The 18,733-nt window shown below is 35.5% G+C and overlaps 1 protein-coding gene across 2 annotated transcripts in view; it reads left to right on the forward strand.

Annotated features, from left to right (window-relative positions):
* The window catches only part of LOC138710484 (serine/threonine-protein kinase dyf-5), a 75,459-nt gene that overhangs the window by 30,538 nt on the left and 26,188 nt on the right, over window positions 1-18,733 (forward strand). For both annotated transcript variants that reach the window (XM_069841413.1, XM_069841414.1), the window contains exon 7: window positions 11,334-11,509. In XM_069841413.1, the coding sequence (XP_069697514.1) occupies window positions 11,334-11,509 (176 nt within the window). The remainder of the gene's footprint in view (window positions 1-11,333; window positions 11,510-18,733) is intronic.

Here is an 18,733-nt window from a genome sequence, read left to right on the forward strand (position 1 = left end):
GGCCGCAATTTGATTAAGTTCATGACTTTTACTACTCCGTCCGTCACAATTTTTAGAGGAGATGGCAAAGACTTAGCAACAATGGCTTTACGGTGAATGAGACAATGTTTGCTTCGTATGTTAGGATTTACTTCATGTGCTTTAGCCACGAATCCTTTCACTCGCATGTCATAGAAGCGGCTCTGTCTGTACAAAACTATAGACCCTATAGAGTTTATATATATATATTATTTTGTTTATTTTGTTTGTTTATTTTACTTAATATTTTATATATTTTGTTGGGGTGATTGGAAGAATTAATTAACTCGATTTAATTTGGGTGTAGAATTTCAATTTGTTTAGGTCTGTTCGACCTTTAAAATCTTACAATCCTCCCATCTTAATTCATTACGGACCACATATTCATTAGTTGTACGAAATATTTCTTCACCGGTTGCTCACTCGGGCAGTTCTTTGCGAAAAAATAAATTACTTGCAATTACATCCCCATCAATGTACGGTGCTGAATGTAGGAAAGAAGTTGTGCGTGACTGCTAATATCAGTGGATTTGTCGATCTGAAGTGAGAACTTCTTTATTTTGCCCTTCATAATGTCTTCGATGTCACTGGACATGTCACTAACTTGGCGGCGATTGTGTCAGCAGAGAGAAGAATTTTTTAAATTTCACTAGCAGCTTCTGAATCCAGGATTATTTTCACTATTTCTTTACAGACAGGCATTAACAATGTTTCAGCTATTGTGTGTATTTTTTTGGCCTTTACGATAAGTTCGGCTACCTTATAGCTAGCTTCATATACTTTTTGCGAAATACGTACCGACGTCGTCATGAGCATCACTTGTTTTTTATTTTGTTCCAACAACCGACGAAAATAATTCACATCTTTGCTTGATGGAAAGGATGTTTCGTTAACAAATGTCTTTTCAATTTACTGGCAACCATAGCAGCATTACTGAGTTTTTCACCACACAGAACAGACTTGGGGATTGAGCATGTTTTGTCACCACATCAAGAAAAGCCATAAGATAAATAATTATCATTATATTGTCGGTGCACTACATTTTGTTAATTTTTTTCGCGCTCAATGATTTCACTACTTGCACTCATGGACGAAACACTCCATATAAGGAACTTGTCCATCTTGTAAGTATAAAATAGTTTAATAGTAATAGAAAATAGTAAAACTGTCTAACAATCAGAATTTTACGACACAGAGATTCACTGGCTACTTCTCAACATAGCCATCACGTTATTGAGGCATTTATTTTACTGGTGGACTAATGTTTGTATGCCCGTGTCATAGGAGTCTGCTGCCAATGTCTGGAGCCATGAAGTCACTGCCGTCTGTATCTCAGCATCATTGTGGAAACATTTTCCTGTCAGAAAGCGCTTCATGAGACAGAAGAGATGAAAGTTACTTGGCGCGAGGTCAGGGCTTTAGGGTGGATGGTCGAAGATCTTCCAACCAAACTGAATCAACAGATTCCGTGTCGCGTTGGCTGTATGGGGTCATGCATTCTCGTACAAAAGTGTAATGCCTCTTGTCAGCATTCCATGTCTCTTGTTCTGGATTGCCCTCCTCAGATTTTGCAATGTCTGACAATACTGCTCAGCATTAACTGTCTCCCCTTGCTGTAAAAACTCACACATGAGGACAACACGTCAATCCCAGAAGACAGTGCACATGATTTTTTTGACAGAGATTGTCTGCTTGAATTTGGTCCTTACAGGTGAACCACTTTGCCACCAATGCATAGATTGTTGTTTTGTTTCTGATGTGGCATGCAATACCCATGTTTCATACCCAGAGACAACATTGTCGAGAAACTCGTCACCTTTTTCTGCATACCGCTGGAGGAATGTCAATGCTGCGGCCAGACATTTCGTTATGTGTTCATCTGTCAGTTGCTTTGGCACCCATCTTGCACACACTTTCCGAAAACTAAGCCACCGGCAGATGATTTTGTGCAGCAGTGAGTGAGACATCTGGGGGAATTGATTAGAGAGTTCCGAAATTGTGAAGTGCCAGTTCTGCAAAACTGCTTGCTGCACACTTTCCATCAGTTCTGACGTCACCAGAGATGGTCGGCCACTGTGGTCTTCGTCGTGCACATTGGTTCAGCCTTCAGTGAATTGCCTGCACTATCATCTGACCGTACTATCGCTCATAATGTCGGGTTCATACACATTGTACAATTGGTGGTGGATCTCTGATGGAGATTGCTTCTGAGCGTGCAAAAATCGGATAACTGCACAAATCTCACAGTTGGCAGGAGACAATATCAGTGCAGTCTTGTTTTCCTAGCATTGTGCAATTACTACTGCTGTCACAAGACTGAACCTGCACTGCATTATTCCCACTTACCTCTTCTGTACTGCTACACATGCACATTCCCGTCCAACTAGCCATGCCATCTCTGTACGCGATTGAAACTTACTTCCTGGATCAACCTCGTGTAAGTTCATATGCATATTTTCAGGTTTTTTTAGTCTATAAAGTTCTGTGGTCTTCTTATGTGTCTTACCTATCTTCCCTGATGATGGAATCTGTATTTAGTTATGAAATATTGGAATTGCCAGTATATGGTGGAATACCCAAAAATCTAATTCTGATCACATTCACTGTGAAAGCCTAAAGACGTATATATTGTTTTTTTTTTTTTTTTTTTAAATGGATTTTGCGATGGACATTCGGTTGATTCAATATTTCCCGAATACGAGAATTCTAGTGTGTTTAGGCTGTCTGTGATACAGGTGCACCTCCTAGTGTTAATCAAAATATTGTCGTGAAGCTGAACAAAATGTGGTTGAAGAATTCGTTAAAGTTTTTCATTTTTTTTTTTTTAGGTCTACTTACAGTTAAAACTGTGACTAACTTCGTGATTTTTTTTTCGCCGTCAAATGTCATGCACTCATATACAATCTTAAAAAAATATTATACATGGCATTGTAGGATATTTGCAGCATTCATGGCAAAATAAAGCTATTGTTATAATAACTTTACCCTTTGTGAATCAGCCTTATTATTGGTTAACTCAATTTTGTACAAAAACTCAGTAATTGATGGTCCTGTAGATCATTCAATAGAATTAGGTATAGATTTCCCAAATAATTTGTCTCCCTATTTTTTTGCAGGTAAGATCTTCAAAACTAATGTATTTCAGTTCTTTAAAATAATTTAAAAAATGTAACTTTTTTTTCCTTCGTTTTTATCATAGAAATGAAGTTTTTCACAGAAACAGCCAATTTTCGTGAAAATTCGCAACAAAATTACTATCATAAATTAGTCATATTTCGTGTTTATCGCTAATAATAATAATAATAATAATAATAATAATAATAATAATAATAATAATAGTGATTAAAAAAATAATCCATACCATGTGCAGTGTATTCAGCAGCTCGCTCGAACCTGCAGTATGAAATGCTGCCCAATGTGTGGAATTTTGTAATTAGCTTAATGCTGATCAGGAGTTGTATCAGTACATCTTGTTTACTAATGGAACCCAATTTACCAACAACAGTATTAATTATAACCGAACCTTACATGCGTGAATGTGTGGTGTGGTCTGGTGCATGATAAGCAAGGCTGTTTTTTTTTTTTTTTTTTTTTTTGTGATAAACACGAAATGTGACAGAGAAATGCTCCAAGCAGTGAATGAAGGTTTTATCATAAATGTAACTGATTTATGGTTGTAAATTTTTCGCATATTTTCGCGAAAATTGGCTGTTTCTGCGAAAACCTTAATTTCTGCCATAAAAACGAAAAAAGAAAATTTATTTTAAAATTATTTTAAAGAAATACAGTATATTAGTTTTGAAGATGTCAGCTCCAAACGAACAGGAATACAAATTATTTCAGAATTCTAGTATTCTTTTTAATGGCCTGTAGGACCATTGATGATTGGGTCTTTGTATAGAACTGAGGTAAGTAACAATAAGGCTGATTTACAAAGCGGAAAAATTATCTTTATTATCAATAGTTTTATTTCGCTATGAATGTTGCAAATACAATACCGTGTATAAGATTATTGCTAATTAAGATTGTGTATGAATGTATGTCATTACATAATAAAAAAGTAATCATGAAATTTTCTACTGTTACATTTTTTAAATTTTTTTACAAAAAAAAAATATGAAAAAATATTCACCAAAAAACCTGGCCCTGACGATAAGACTGATTGGCTCATTTATTTTTGAAGGGTCGTCTTACAGAACAAAGTTACCTGCAATTTTTGCATGACGAATTTCGCAACTTTTGGAAGACTTGCCTTTAGAAATACGACTTAGTATGACTGCACTCCTCCTATTTTTCCCCTGCAGTTCAAGCTTATCTGATTGAATGTTTCAATGGGCAGTGGATTGGTCTTGGTGGCCCACAAAATTAGCTGCCCAAGTGCCCAGATCTAAATCTCTTAAGGTGCTATTCATAGAAATTTCGCTAGCCCACGCTACGAGCGTGCTAACTAGCCCCGTCTATCGACTGGTTACTTGTACAGGACTCATATCATATCATATCATATTGCTAACACTGGTTTATGAATACGAAAAACGTTAGTTCACTGATCATCCATCAGAAGCCCGCGCTAAGAACGTCTATGAATAAGGCTCTTAGATTTTTTCTTTGGAGTTTGATGAAAAGTCTAATCTCCCAGACCAAAGTGGAAACAAGAGACTCATTACTCCATCGCAATTTGTACCATGCAGAATCTATAATGGACAGTCACAAAGAACTGGTTCGAGCTGTGTGCTTAATTCACACTTGAGTGCAGAAGCGTACTGATGCAGAGGGCATTACATTTAAAAATCTAGTGTAAGCATAGACTTAGACTACAGTAACACCAGGTATTTAGGTTTAATTTAAGTTTCAAGAAAGTAACAGCTCCTAGAATTGAGGAGACACCGGCTAGGTGTAATGAAAAAATTGCTAAATCAACTGATGCCCCAGCATGTGCAATACCTCTTGGTGGATAAACTGTTCAACACTAACTTTTGACAAATATAATTGAATTGCTGACTGCAAAAACACCCTAAGTCACAGAATATAAATTCTCAGAAAACTTGATAAAACATTATATCGACTAAATGAATTGATATAAAAACTTTGGAAAACGTATTATATGACTTTCACGTGTTAAATTTTTTGTTACCTTGTTAACGTGTTTCGGCCTGCTATTGGCCATTCAGAACTGATTGTTGCTGGTCTTGGCGCCTAGCAGGCCGAAACATGTTACAAGGTAACATAAAATTTAACATGTGGAAGTCATATAACATGTTTTCCAAAGTGATATAGTGTTAAAAGTTGTGTAATCAAGATGATGATATAAAAAGTTAAAAAATTAACTCATTATAGAATGCAGTGTTTCACATAATATCCCAAAAGTTGAAATTAAAAATAGAATTGCAAATGTAACAAAAAAAATATTCTTTTACATGGACTTAGGTTGTTTTTGCAACCAGTTCTAAAAAAATTGGTACTTGATCTAAAAAAAATTATTAACATTCTTTAAATTATAAACAAACTTCAATTAAGTCATAGAAAATAGGTTGTTAAGCATTTCCATTGTATTAATTCTACACTTTTTATGTATTACTCTAATATTTTCCACATTATGTTATTATTTATTATATGAAGTTTGCTTGCAACTGAACATTGAAAGAAACATTTTTTCTGTTCAAAAAGCTGTTGGCTATGCCAGTATTTCTCTCCAGAATGAAGATGATTCATCATCAGGGACATAGTGAACACACTTTCTAATGTCTCCCAGTTTCTTTGCACATATTGGTACTCTTCCACCTGTGTAGGCTTCTTTTGTTGGTAGCTGGTTTTTTCTTGGGGTCTATTTTCAAGGAAAAACTGTGATTTTGAAGATCATGAATGAATTTCTTAGCACAACAACTCCTGGTGTCGACATGTTGTAGCAAAAATGGTGAAATGATGATATGTTTGTTTGGACCTTGTTGGCCCTTGGTACATCTCTTGTTGCAATCTCCACAGAAAAGCAAGTTTTCTTGTACATAGTGTGCCATCTTGTCTTGAAGTCTATTATTTAATGTCCATCAACTAAATGTTGTTGTTGTTGTTTTCTAATGCCAGGCATTTGACAATAAAGTCATTTGACCTCTTGCACTCCAATATTTTTCTAAGATATTGTCATGGTTAGCCATTGACGCACAGATTTTGAGATGTTCTGAATCCATTTCTTGATTTGAGTTGCACAATGGACAGTTAGGAGACTGATATATTCCAATTCTATGCAGATGCTTGGCCAAACAGTCATGGCCTGTTGCCAATCTAAATGCAGCTACAGACGATTTGCGTGGTAAATCAGGAATCAACTGTAGATTATGATGCAGAGAGTTCCATTTTTTCCCTTGAGATTGTGTTATCAAATTTTGTTTGTTGAAGTCTAAGTATGTACATTTAATAAATCTTTTCACAGAGTACCGGTAATATGTAGATTTAGTAACAGGTCTGTAAGTAGCAGTGCTGCCCTTCTTTGCTAAAGCATCCGCATTCTCGTTTCCCAGGATTCCACAATGAGATGGTATCCATTGAAATGCAATTCTTTTATTGAGTGTTATTAGTTGAGAGAGCATTTTATTTATATATGGATAGTGAATTTATTACTACAATGTACCACAAGTTCCATAAACTCTCTTACTGTGTAGAGCCTGTCTGCTTTGTTGAGAGCTCCCTTTATTACACCAAACAACCTGTCACAGGACAAAAATGAATGTCCTGGAATAGGATAGAAGTGTTCTATCTGGTCAAATCTTTCTAACTCCACCACGGCTGCGTTCAGTCTTATCAAGGTGTGGTTTTTATTTTGCCCCGAGCAGTTGTCACAAAAAAGGAGTAGCTCTCTCACACTCTGGTCAAAATATTCATTAACATAACTAAGAAGAAATGTACACACATCGTTTGGGCCCTTTTTGGCAACACCTTCGTGATACATGAAAAAAAAAAACTGCCTTTTTTGTTTTTAGGTTATGTATACTAAAAAAATAGAGAGTGACAGCTCAAGTAAAATATATCTTGTACGGGCACACGGGGTAGTTGTACATTTTGCATGAAGTCGAAACATAAAGCTAAAGTTTCATCCTGTGTTTCTGATGTAATTTTTCCTTCTTCAGTAGCTTGGTAAAATTTTTTACACCTTTGGATGTGGACAATCTTTTCTGCTACTGCTGCTCGCTTTGCCATTTCATTCAATGTTTTAGATTTCATTTTCAAATTGAGCATGTATCCACTTTAGGCCTTCCAAAAGAAAGAGAAGTTTTCACGAACAATCTTATTATAATACTCATATTTTACTTGGGTATTGGGATACTTAGCTATGGAAAGTTTATGCATTTTTTTTTTTTTTCACTGTCTAAGTAGTACTTAGAGCTGGTGCCATAGTGCGTCTCCTTTATTGGAAATAATGAAATGTGATCAGTTATCTTAACAATTTTCTCTGTAGGCATAGAATTAACACTTTGGTCAGAATTACGGTCTGCCCCCCTGAAAGTTCGAACATCTACTATACTAGTATGTCTTCTTTTATCTATCAAAATGTGATCTGTTTGGTTGTGTGTCAATCCATCTGGAGAAGTCCAAGTATATTTATGTATATCCTTATTAGGAAATGTTGTACTTTTGAGAATTAAAATTTTTGATGTCACAAAGTTAACTAATCTAACCCCATTGTCATTACTTGTTACATGTAGGCTCTCTTTTCCAATAGTTTGTTTAAAAATATCCTCTCATCCTACTTTAGCATTGAAATTCCCCAATAAAATTTTCATGTGATATCTAGATAGCGGATCAAAAATGTGTTCCAATTCCTCATAGAAGCTATCCTTTATATGGTCGTCTTTCTCTTCTGTAGGGACGTGAGCATTTATAACTATGATACCGCACCACCTACACTTAAGTACTAAATACAATAACCTGTCACTGATAAATTCGATCTTTTTTATGCTGATTTTATTCTTTTATGAACAAAGAATCCTGTTCCTAATTGGTGATTATTGTTTCCTTCCCCATAATACAACAAGTAATCTCCTATTTGTGATATGCCATCCCCATCTAACCAAACCTCTTGTACTCCCACGAAGTCTATTCTATATCTAGCTAGTTCTTTCGTTACTAATCAGCTTATTCCGAATCTCACCGGTCCGGTGGCATCAATGACATCACGTTGCAGCGAAATAAGGAACAAAACTGCTGGAAGGATCGATGCTGTCATGGCGACTGTACAAGTTGTTTTCTGTGCTACGCTGGCAAAATTTTGCGAAATTTTCGTACTCCCATCTCGTTCAAAGAAAAGATAGCATAAACAATTTATTTCTTGAACCAGTAGTAATAACTGGTCCGTTGACATGTTCGCTCATAAGCCATTAACATATTGTTTTTACGTTGTGCTCATTACAAACAATACAGCAGAACTGAAGCAGAACACACTGCCATGACACAACAGTGCACGATGTTATTCGTCTGCTAATTCCCGCCCTATACAAGAACCAATCAGATTCACTGATGGCGGCTGATGGAGACCAAAGACGTTATAATAGTATACTAGACTCACACAGAGCGCTGGTGTGCTGTCCAAAATTGAAACCAGTCTGCGCATGTTTACGCCGCCATGCTACTGGTAGAAATATAGCGGTAAACACGATTGTCATACTTGTCCTTTGTTTTGTCTCGGGTGTTCTTAGTGAATAGTGTGAAAGTAATGGCAATATAATTTTGAAAGATGATATAATATCGCCGCGGACTCATGCTTAACATGTCGGCATCACACAATAACGTGCGGTGTGGTTTAAAAAAATAATTTTGCCGACCGATTGTTGCTCTGTAGGTTTCACTCTAAGCGTCACGTTGTCACGTCTACTTTCTCGATAAGAATAAGCACTAGTTTGTTATATTGTTAAATGGCTATTATTATTATTATTATTATTATTATTATTATTATTATTATTATTTCATATACGAGTACGTTGGCTTTCTTAACTCTTAATAATAACTCTTTAATAATAATTTTTAATCACATACCTTAATGTTCGTCCTCAGCACAAGACATTGCAACCTCGGGTTTAGTCTACGTGGATTAGACAAGTAAGTGTCATTTAATAATAATTGAAGCAGCTTATTGGTTGCATTATTGAAATTGAGGCGAGTGATTGGAGCGGCGACACAAGAAATTGAAAACAATAATACAATTAAATTTCAAAGACCTGCCGAACGCATGAGGCCGCTCAAAGACCTGCCGAATGTTAACCATGAGAGCGCGGCGATAATACCATCCCTGTTTAATTTTCCAAGCTATTTGCAAAAGGTACGATATAATATTATCTCTGTTGTTACAATATCAATATCATTGAAAATCAATCAGTAGTTTACGACAATAAAGAATACTTAATTGTTAGTACAGGTATATCAGACTGTAGAGAAATCCCACTGAGTGAATTATTTAGAATTACACATCAGATGTTAAAACATTAGTGGAAAGATCACTTTTTGTTTTTATTATGTAAATGAATTTATCTGCAAGATAATAAACTTCCATTCAAGATCCATATATGGATAAATAAATATACAGATAATAAATAAATAAATAGCTATAATAGCTAAGCCTCCTTTGTGAATTTATGATTCAGAGTTCACCTATAAATAACTCTTTTACATTTTGCCGGATATATTTTATTAACAAAAGCAAGGAATGGCATCTTATTGATATTGCATATGTGCATAAAAATTATGTACCATCACTCCGCAAGCAATGATAATATATCTATTTTATTTATTTAAAATAAAAATACAATATGTAAAAAATCCACACATAAAAAGTATGTGGTTTTTTTTTTATCTTGCATAAAGTGATTGTTTAGTTTTTAGGTCTTCACGTTACCTATTGTTTGCAATGTATTAGGTACCGATACTTTTTATAATTGATAGCATTCCCTTTATTAATTGAAGAATGAATTCAATGTAATTTGGCTACCTTCGCATATTATATTTTGCCAGATTACCTATGTCCTGTGGTCTAAAAGTACCGGTAATATAATTTATTTTTGATTCTCTAAAACTTAACAACAAGTCTATACTGATTATCGCATATTTATTTCACTTAGGAATTTGATTATAACAAGAACTTGTGAAATCAAGGTGCATATATTTATGTCTTGTGATCTAAGAGTTAATATAATTTTAGATTCTCTGAAACCTAACAATTTGCTGATTATCGTAAAATTATACAATCTATAATGTGTATTGTGTAGGCCTATTTATGGACGTATCAGTATGTTTTCTATAAATTGCTGCATACGTATTTTCTTTTCTTTAATGTTCTAACACATGTCAATGAAACTTTGAATATGTTTATTTCGTCCTAATTTTACGTTAAACGTCGAAAATGGCCATAATATGTCAATTTTAGATCATCACAGCGTTAAATTGCGTGATTTACGCACTGCTATTATTTGTCTGCTCTCCAACAATATGGCGGCAAGCGCAGCGTTCAATTTGCCCCGGTTTCCTCGTTTCGCGCAGCCGAGACTGTAGGGGCTTGATGGAGACTGCCACCACCTCTGCAAGTTGATGGCACCGGTGCGACACCGGTGGAGCATCAATGACGTCATCGGTGGAATTCTGAACACCGTGATGCCATCGGATTGCTCACCGGTGAGATTCGGAATACGCTCAATGTTACCCCACCGTTCTATAAAGACTAGTTACATTCCAAGTTCCAAAACTCATAACCTTATTCTCTGGATGGAAATATACCTAGAGACCTACTTGACAATTTCTGACAACTTTCGAACAAATTGCATAACACAACAACAACGAAAGAAAGTAGTATCCACTATCGGGCCATTATCCAAAACTGGACTTTTACCTTACTGTATATACATGTAAATTTTCTGGCCAACAGCCTCTGAACGTGATTTAAAGCTGTGGAAGTGTAGCAATTTTTGTAGATTAAAATTGCCATAGTTCTTTAACTGCTCAAAATCAGACCCATATTCATATTAACTTTTTTACTCGAAACAACTTAAAAACTCATATTCTCTAGTTATGAATCACCTGAATTACCTTTTGTATAAATTTTCTCTTTGCCATTTGTGGCACTATTTTTTGCAATCCCAATTACTTCTGAAATTTATGAAATAAAATTAGGTGAATAAATGCAGTTATTGTATAATGGTCATGTAGAGAACATTTGGCTTCAAATCATAAGAAAACCTGTACAACTTTAACAACAATCTTGTGTTCAAATGTAATATTGAATCAAACTAAAACTATTAATCATATTATCACTTCTGAATGTCATTGAACTCATTTTTCAGAGAGATTGGCCAGAAGGTTATCAACTTGCAAGTGCTATGAACTTCAAGTTCCCTCAGTTCTCTCCTACTCCACTCAGTTCTGTCATTCCTAATGCAAGTAAAGATGCACTTGTAATGATTGAGGATATGTTACGCTGGAACCCAAACAAGAGGCCAACAGCTCAACAGTCATTGAGGTAAGAAATACATTGTTAGTTCTGAAACATTAACTTAAGAATTTTTTATAATACCGTACTATAAAATGAAAACTTACAGTTGGTTACTTTCGACTTTGTGTCAGTCATCTTCAGAAAAGTGTTAAAAGTGTGTAATCAAGATGTATAATGAAATATTAAGGTACAAATGTATATCTAAAAATGTAGAAGAAATAATTTTGTTAGAATGACGACAAAAAGTGTTGGCAAGAAACCAATAATTGAGGTAACTCTGTGACTTGTACACATGCTGTAATATGACAAATGAGAATATGTTGTGTAGACGCACGAAATCACGAAAAATAGTGTAATTATCATATGTAAATTAAATGTCTGTATACTGTCATTCATCATATGCAGAGGGTTCCATTTCAGTTCTTCAAGGAAGTGGAGGTTTTCCTTATTCCAAAAGTAAATATTTCTCACCTTTGCACTGCGGTAAATGGCACATTCATCCGAGAATAGCACTTTTCAACGTGCAGGGATTGTTTGAAACAATCGTTCACATGCTTTCTGTCATTTCAGTGCATCGCCATCACTTAATTTGTTTACAAACAATGGTCTAAATGGCTTCAAATCTAAATCTGCCTTCATGTGCCTTCGTAATGTCGAATACATAACTCCCATTTCCAGTGATCGCTTACAAACAGACTTTATGGGAGAATGTTTGACGAATGCAGCAGCATCAACACAACTGTCTCTTAATGTTGATGGTCATCCTGAGCAGGGTCTGTCTTTGATGAAACCTGTTTCGAGAAGCTTTTTATCCCACTGTAAAATTGTTGGTTTTGGTCTATTAAACCTTGCAACAAAATCATTTTGAATGTTCCTCATTGATTTTCCTGTGTTCTGTCGCTCATGATGCCATGTGCTCATTACAATCCATTCCTCCACAGTATATGTTGACTCATTGGCAATGGTTCATAATATCACAATCTGCAAAGAAAATGGACAACAGTTAACAGTGATATTCATATCCATAGAGAGGTAATGGGACTTTTGGCTCACACTTTACAGTTACAGTGAGGTTTGCTGCCCCATCCCAGTCTCTCTTTCTCTCTCTCTCTCTCTCTCTGTTTTGCATACAGCCATGTACACACAAATTAGTATATGAACATACAATAAATCTTTTAAATTATTGATAAAAATCTGATAAGAATAGAAAAAACTGAATAAAAATTAATATTAGAGGAGAAAAATTTGCTCCGGCGCCGGGGATTGAACTCGGGTCCTTGGTTCTACGTACCAAGCGCTATCACCATTGAGCTACGCCGAAGTCCAATCCATAGCACCGGATCGAACCCCTCTCCTCCAGTGTTTTCCCTTTGTGGCCTGACTCCAATTTGAGCATGTATGTTGACATTTTATATTAAGTCAACTGCCATTATACAAGGAGCACACTCAGTTGAGTGACTTGGTGGTCGGGATTCCACAGTAGTATGCACAGTAATCTGTACAGAAAAATGCACTTTTGCTAGAAGAATCTACGTGGAGTCAGGCCACAAAGGGAAAAACACTTGAGGAGAGGGATTCGATCCAGTGCTGTGGATTGGACTTTGGCGTAGCTCATTGGTGAGAGCACTTGGTATGTAGAACCAAGGACCTGGGTTCGATCCCCTGCGCCAGAGCGAATTTTTCTCCTCTAATATTAATTGTTACCATAACAGATATATTCTTTAGGACCAAAAAATAATCATCTTTACGTGAATAAAAATTATTTATTCACAGCAGCGTGGATGTATACGAGTCAGTTTTTATTTACACTCTTTATAGTATTAAAACACATATTGCATTATATACCTATTATGATATTCTGTACTTAAAGGTTCAGATTGAAAGTATTTCTTAATAAAAACAAGATAAAAATGTTAAATAGAGTGCACTATATTCTTCAAGGAATCATTGTCAGTGAAGGAACATACGTGGATTGTTCCTAGCATTGTTTTGATTACAGCCTGTACTGTGCGTTCTTTTTAAAGTGCTTCATGCAGCATTGCAGCAAAAATAGGGTAGAAAGAAACGCAATTCGGCCAAAATGGTGGACAATTAATACTGTTGTTACTGGAGTAATAAATTTAATCTTAAAAGAATCGAACCTGTTAAAAAATAGTTTCGACTTACATGACAGTGACCTGGAATTATTATTACTATAAGATTTTAACAATAATAAATCTTGCAAAAGACCAAAACACGCATTCCACCATGATAGATTGTGCAGCAAACTCGTAAAACAGTGTTTGGAATCCTTTTGTTTTTTAATGTGTTTTATGCAAACTCGTAAAGAGGTCTTTGGATTTTCTGCAGCGAAAGTAAAACGAAATGTATAAAGGAACAGAGTTGCAGCAGCACTTGACATTTTGCTTAAAAACAGAGCCACTTTATCCTGCGTTCCCATATAGTGTGGAGAGTAAATCTCTAATATTTCGCGCACTATATTTCAAATAATTTTCCTGGCACATCAGTACCATACACTTTCGTAATGAAATGATGCAAGGAAATAAAAATAAAACTGCCTTTCAACTTCACGCAACAAACAGTTTTATTAGATAGGTATAATTATACCCTACAACAGTGATTCTCTACCTGGGGGGGGGGGTCGCGGCCCTTTGAGGGGTCAAAGTACAGTTAATGGGGTGCCTCAAATAAAATAATGATGATAATAATAATAATAATAATAATAATAATAATAATAATAATAATAATACCGTATTTCCTCGCATAATCACATTTTTTTTTTTCCGAGTGAAAATATACTATGCATCCATTATGTGAAGAATAACTTTCAACTATCAATGATCAGCTTTCATATAATGCGGGTGTGTGTGAGCAAGCAGGGCCAAGTTGTGTGATTCGTAGTGGAAGAAGGAGGAGAGGGGAATGAGGGAAACTAATATTAGTGTAGGACTCTGGAACTTGAATTTGAATAATACCTTAAAAAAATAAAAATACACTGAAGTCGATATTATCTGACTACTGAACCAGTCCGCAGAAAGATGATTGGTATAGGCCCTGAAAAATGTATTTGAACATTCGTAAACAAATACAACCAACAGTAGTACTGAACAGAAGAAATTTATAGCCATTGTCATGGTGCTAACATCTCGCACCTCTACTCCATTCACTTTTGTCAGCTGCCACTACTGTTTATCGCACATTCGACCTTGAGCATATAGGTACTTTGTGTTGCAGTGGTGACACGTTAATTTTTAAATAATTCTAGATCGTGATAAACGGAAATATCAGTGCGATGATTATGCGGTAAAATTTTAAAATCCTGATCAGTTTGTCAATAAATGAGGATGTGACCATTATACGATGACGATTACGCGATGAAATACTGTAATAATAATAATAATAATAATAATAATAATAATTCTTAACTGTTGTTTTATTAAAATTGAAACATTAGTAGAATATATTGCATTCAATAAAAACAATCCAATTACTTTATTTTTAAATTTATATCATATCTGTGAAGTGTCCCCTACCACTTGTCTAAGGAAGACAGTATGATTGTTTTCGTTATAACAGAATGAAAGAGGAAGGATAATTAATGATTATAGGATGTTTGGCTTTAATGAACTTTTTACTTAAACCAGGGAGCTGCACTAAAGTTGTTGTTGTTGTTTTCTAATGCCAGGCGTTTGACAATAAAGTCATTTGACCTCTTGCACTCCAATATTTTTCAAAGATATTGTCATGGTCAGCCACTGAAGCACAGATTTTGAGGTGTTCCAAATCCATTTCTTGGTTTGAGTTGCACAATGGGCAAGCTGCACTAAAGTAATGTGAGGAAAGGAGTGACCTCATTATCAAAAAGGCTGAGAAGTACTGCCCTAGAATATTGAAAATAGACTTGTTTCAGAAATAATGTATGTAGCCTACAAGATATTTATTCATTGTCGGTCTCCATATTCATGTCACGTGAGTCAATTTCTTCAGAATTGGTTTCATTTTAAAAGGATTTCCTGCCATCATTAGCTTTGCGATATTTAAAATTCTAAGCATTGACCACACACCCACAAGTCTGCTTTACTTTTCATTTTATTGGCAAGTTTATCTGTTCACCTTTAGAATACATGTCGAAAATTATATTACCGGTACTCTAGTTGTGTGACTTGTTTCCAGCGATTGTGATGTTTACCAGGAGTCTTAAGGATCACACTTCCACTACTGCTTAATGACATTCTTGCTTAATTTATTATTTTTTGTGCAGTGCAAAGTTCGACATTACATGCAGTAGGAGTTCTGGCAACACTGTTAGATGTACAACACATGGGTCACTCTGACTCGCATGATTCTTTAAGAAAGCACTGATGCACTTTATACACCATTTCTCTCACTTTTATGTGTAAAACCTCACGTTTAGGCCTTTAGAAAACACTAAAAAGAACCACAAACGATCAAACACCTCACAGTACATGAGCTAGAGAGAATATGACACTCATTGGCTAAGAGAAGCCACTGTGCATTCACAGTGGTTGAATTGGAAATAAATTACTGCCAGTATGTACAGACTTGTCTTGCGATACTATTTTGGGGATTTTTTAAATAAGACATTGCTCCCGCATGAAAATTAAATAACATACTATATATATGACATCACACACTACTGCAGGAATGTCGAAGAGAAGGTACTGAGTATGATGACACTATTGGTTAGCATAATTGATTGTGTGATCAGCTTTACTAAGTAACAATCAATTTAAAATTTTTATTGCAGATATATGCTTTTTGGTATCTTATTTTACTTCTGATATGCCATACCAGCTCATACCGGCCCAATTCGACCACTGTGCATCCAGAATTCGCGTCAAAGAACCGCATTCATATAGTTTGTTTAGTCTAGCAGATATTGAATGCCAGAAGTCATTCTTTCAGCAGGATTCTGATAATGCACACATTGCTTACGAATCACTAAATCTTATTTGAAAGTTTTTTTGAGGCTAAAGTTGTTAGCTCTGGATTATGGCCTCCTCATAGTCTTGATCTTACTTTGTATAACTTTTATTTAAGTCAGAACTTAAATGCCAATAATTGATTAAATGGCGATCTTACTTGTGTTAATTATGTAAGCATGCCGAACACATAACTAATGCTAACCACACATACAATAACATAAATACAGACATGGAAATCCTACACATATAACCCAAAAACCAAAAACTCAACACACTAGAACAATATGAAATATACAGACACACTAAAACACACCCTAATCAAATTCTCAACACACAGATCAATTTCAGAACACACACACTATTTGACACAACTCTTCATCACATGAACGCACCCACACAACAGGCAGCGAAGTTGAGATAGCGCTGAGATCTAGTAGACTCAGAGAATGGTGTCATGTAGCACCGAAACAGCTGTAAGCCACACATGCTTACATAATTAACACGAGTAAGATCGCCATTTAATCAATTATTTATATTCAAGTGTTATAAGTAGTGTACGAAAGATTCAACATGGATTAAATGCCAAGGTTATAAGAATAATCCCCATACAATAGAGAAGCTGAAAGAAAATATCAATCGAGGAATTGCTTTAATCACACTTGAACTTTCACTGAATTAGAAAGAATGAAGAAAGGTGAACTAGGGACCACTGATTTTGTTCAGGCTTCTTCTCAAATTCATTGACACTAAGAGTTCAGTGATTCCAAAGAGGAATTTGAAGATTTTACTTCCGCTTTGGAATCCCGGAATATTGGTGGAATGGATGGATTGGGTTCCTCAAGTGTATCTTAGGAAACATAACACAATACATTTGCTAATTTTTCAAGTAAATTAGATACTTCAGTCTAGTAGGAATTTTCTGTGCAGATGTTGAGAATATGTTGCTGCTGAGGGACATAATTTTCAACAATTCATGTAACACAGCATAGTGCTCATTATTATCAGTTTTAAATATCAACGAAAGGGTTACATTTCGCACTGTTATTAGCAGTGACATTGGCTCCCTTTGCCCAGTTCCAACGTGAGATTGTACCACAGACACAGAACAAAGTCTGATGGTCCCAGACACTACTAACTGCTCTGTACTAATTCCAAGGATCCACTCAGCCTATTCTTGAGTGAGAACTAGTGTTCTTTCCTGGAGATAGAAATGATCAGAAGCTGGTGCTGACCATTCATCTCTTTCTAGCATAAATGTTTAAAAATTCACTTCCCTCGTCTCCCTTGGACCTTTATGGCTTATACATGGAATTACTTCTACTTACTAGTTTAGGCCTATATATGAGTAAAAAGCAAAACATAAGGGTGATAGGGCAATCAAACTTAAGTGTGGGATGTTGTTGTTGTTTTCTAATGCCAGGCGTTTGACAATAAAGTCATTTGACCTCTTGCACTCCAATATTTTTCAAAAATATTATCATGACCAGCCACTGAAGCATAGATTTTGAGATGTTCCGAATCCATTTCTTGGTTTGAGTTGCACAATGGGCAGTTAGGGGACTGATATATTCCAACTCTATGCAGGTGTTTGGCCTGTTGCCAATCTAAATGCAGCTACAGATGATTTTCGTTGTAAATCGGGATTTAACTGTGGATTATGATGCAGAGAGTTCCATTTTTTTTCCCCTTCAGATTGTGTTATCAAAGTTTGTTTGTTGAAGTCTAAGTATGTAGATTTAATAAATCTTTTCACAGAGTAATACGTAGATTTAGTAGCAGGTCTGTAAGTAGCAGTGCTGCCCTTCTTTGCTAAAGCATCCGCATTCTTGTTTCCCAGGATTCCACAATGGGATGGTATCCATTGGAATACAATTATTTTATTGAGTGATATTAATTGAGAGAGCATTTTAGTTATTTCTGTTGTTTGAGATGAAGGTGTGTGTTTGGAGTCTATTGATAGAATAGCTGCTTTGGAGTCTGACAATATAACTGCATTCTTAAATTTATTGATGTGGCAAAGAAGATTTCTGAGACTTTCACTTATTGCAATGATTTCTCCATCAAAACTTGTTCCATATCCAAGAGCTCTATAAAGTGTGGGATGTTAAATCGTCTCTTGTCGCTATATGAGCATTTTACTCAGTACCAAAATGCAAATGACAATCACATAAAAATGGAAGGGTTTGCAAGTTTTTCCGTCTCTCTAGGTGATCTTATAAGTGTTGGCTATTATATACTAGAAGAATTTTCATCGAACAATACACGACATTCTGTAGAGAAAATATTTCTCAGACCAGTAGCTCAG

Source organism: Periplaneta americana, chromosome 12 (assembly GCF_040183065.1).
Source record: "Periplaneta americana isolate PAMFEO1 chromosome 12, P.americana_PAMFEO1_priV1, whole genome shotgun sequence".
NCBI lineage: Eukaryota > Metazoa > Arthropoda > Insecta > Blattodea > Blattidae > Periplaneta > Periplaneta americana.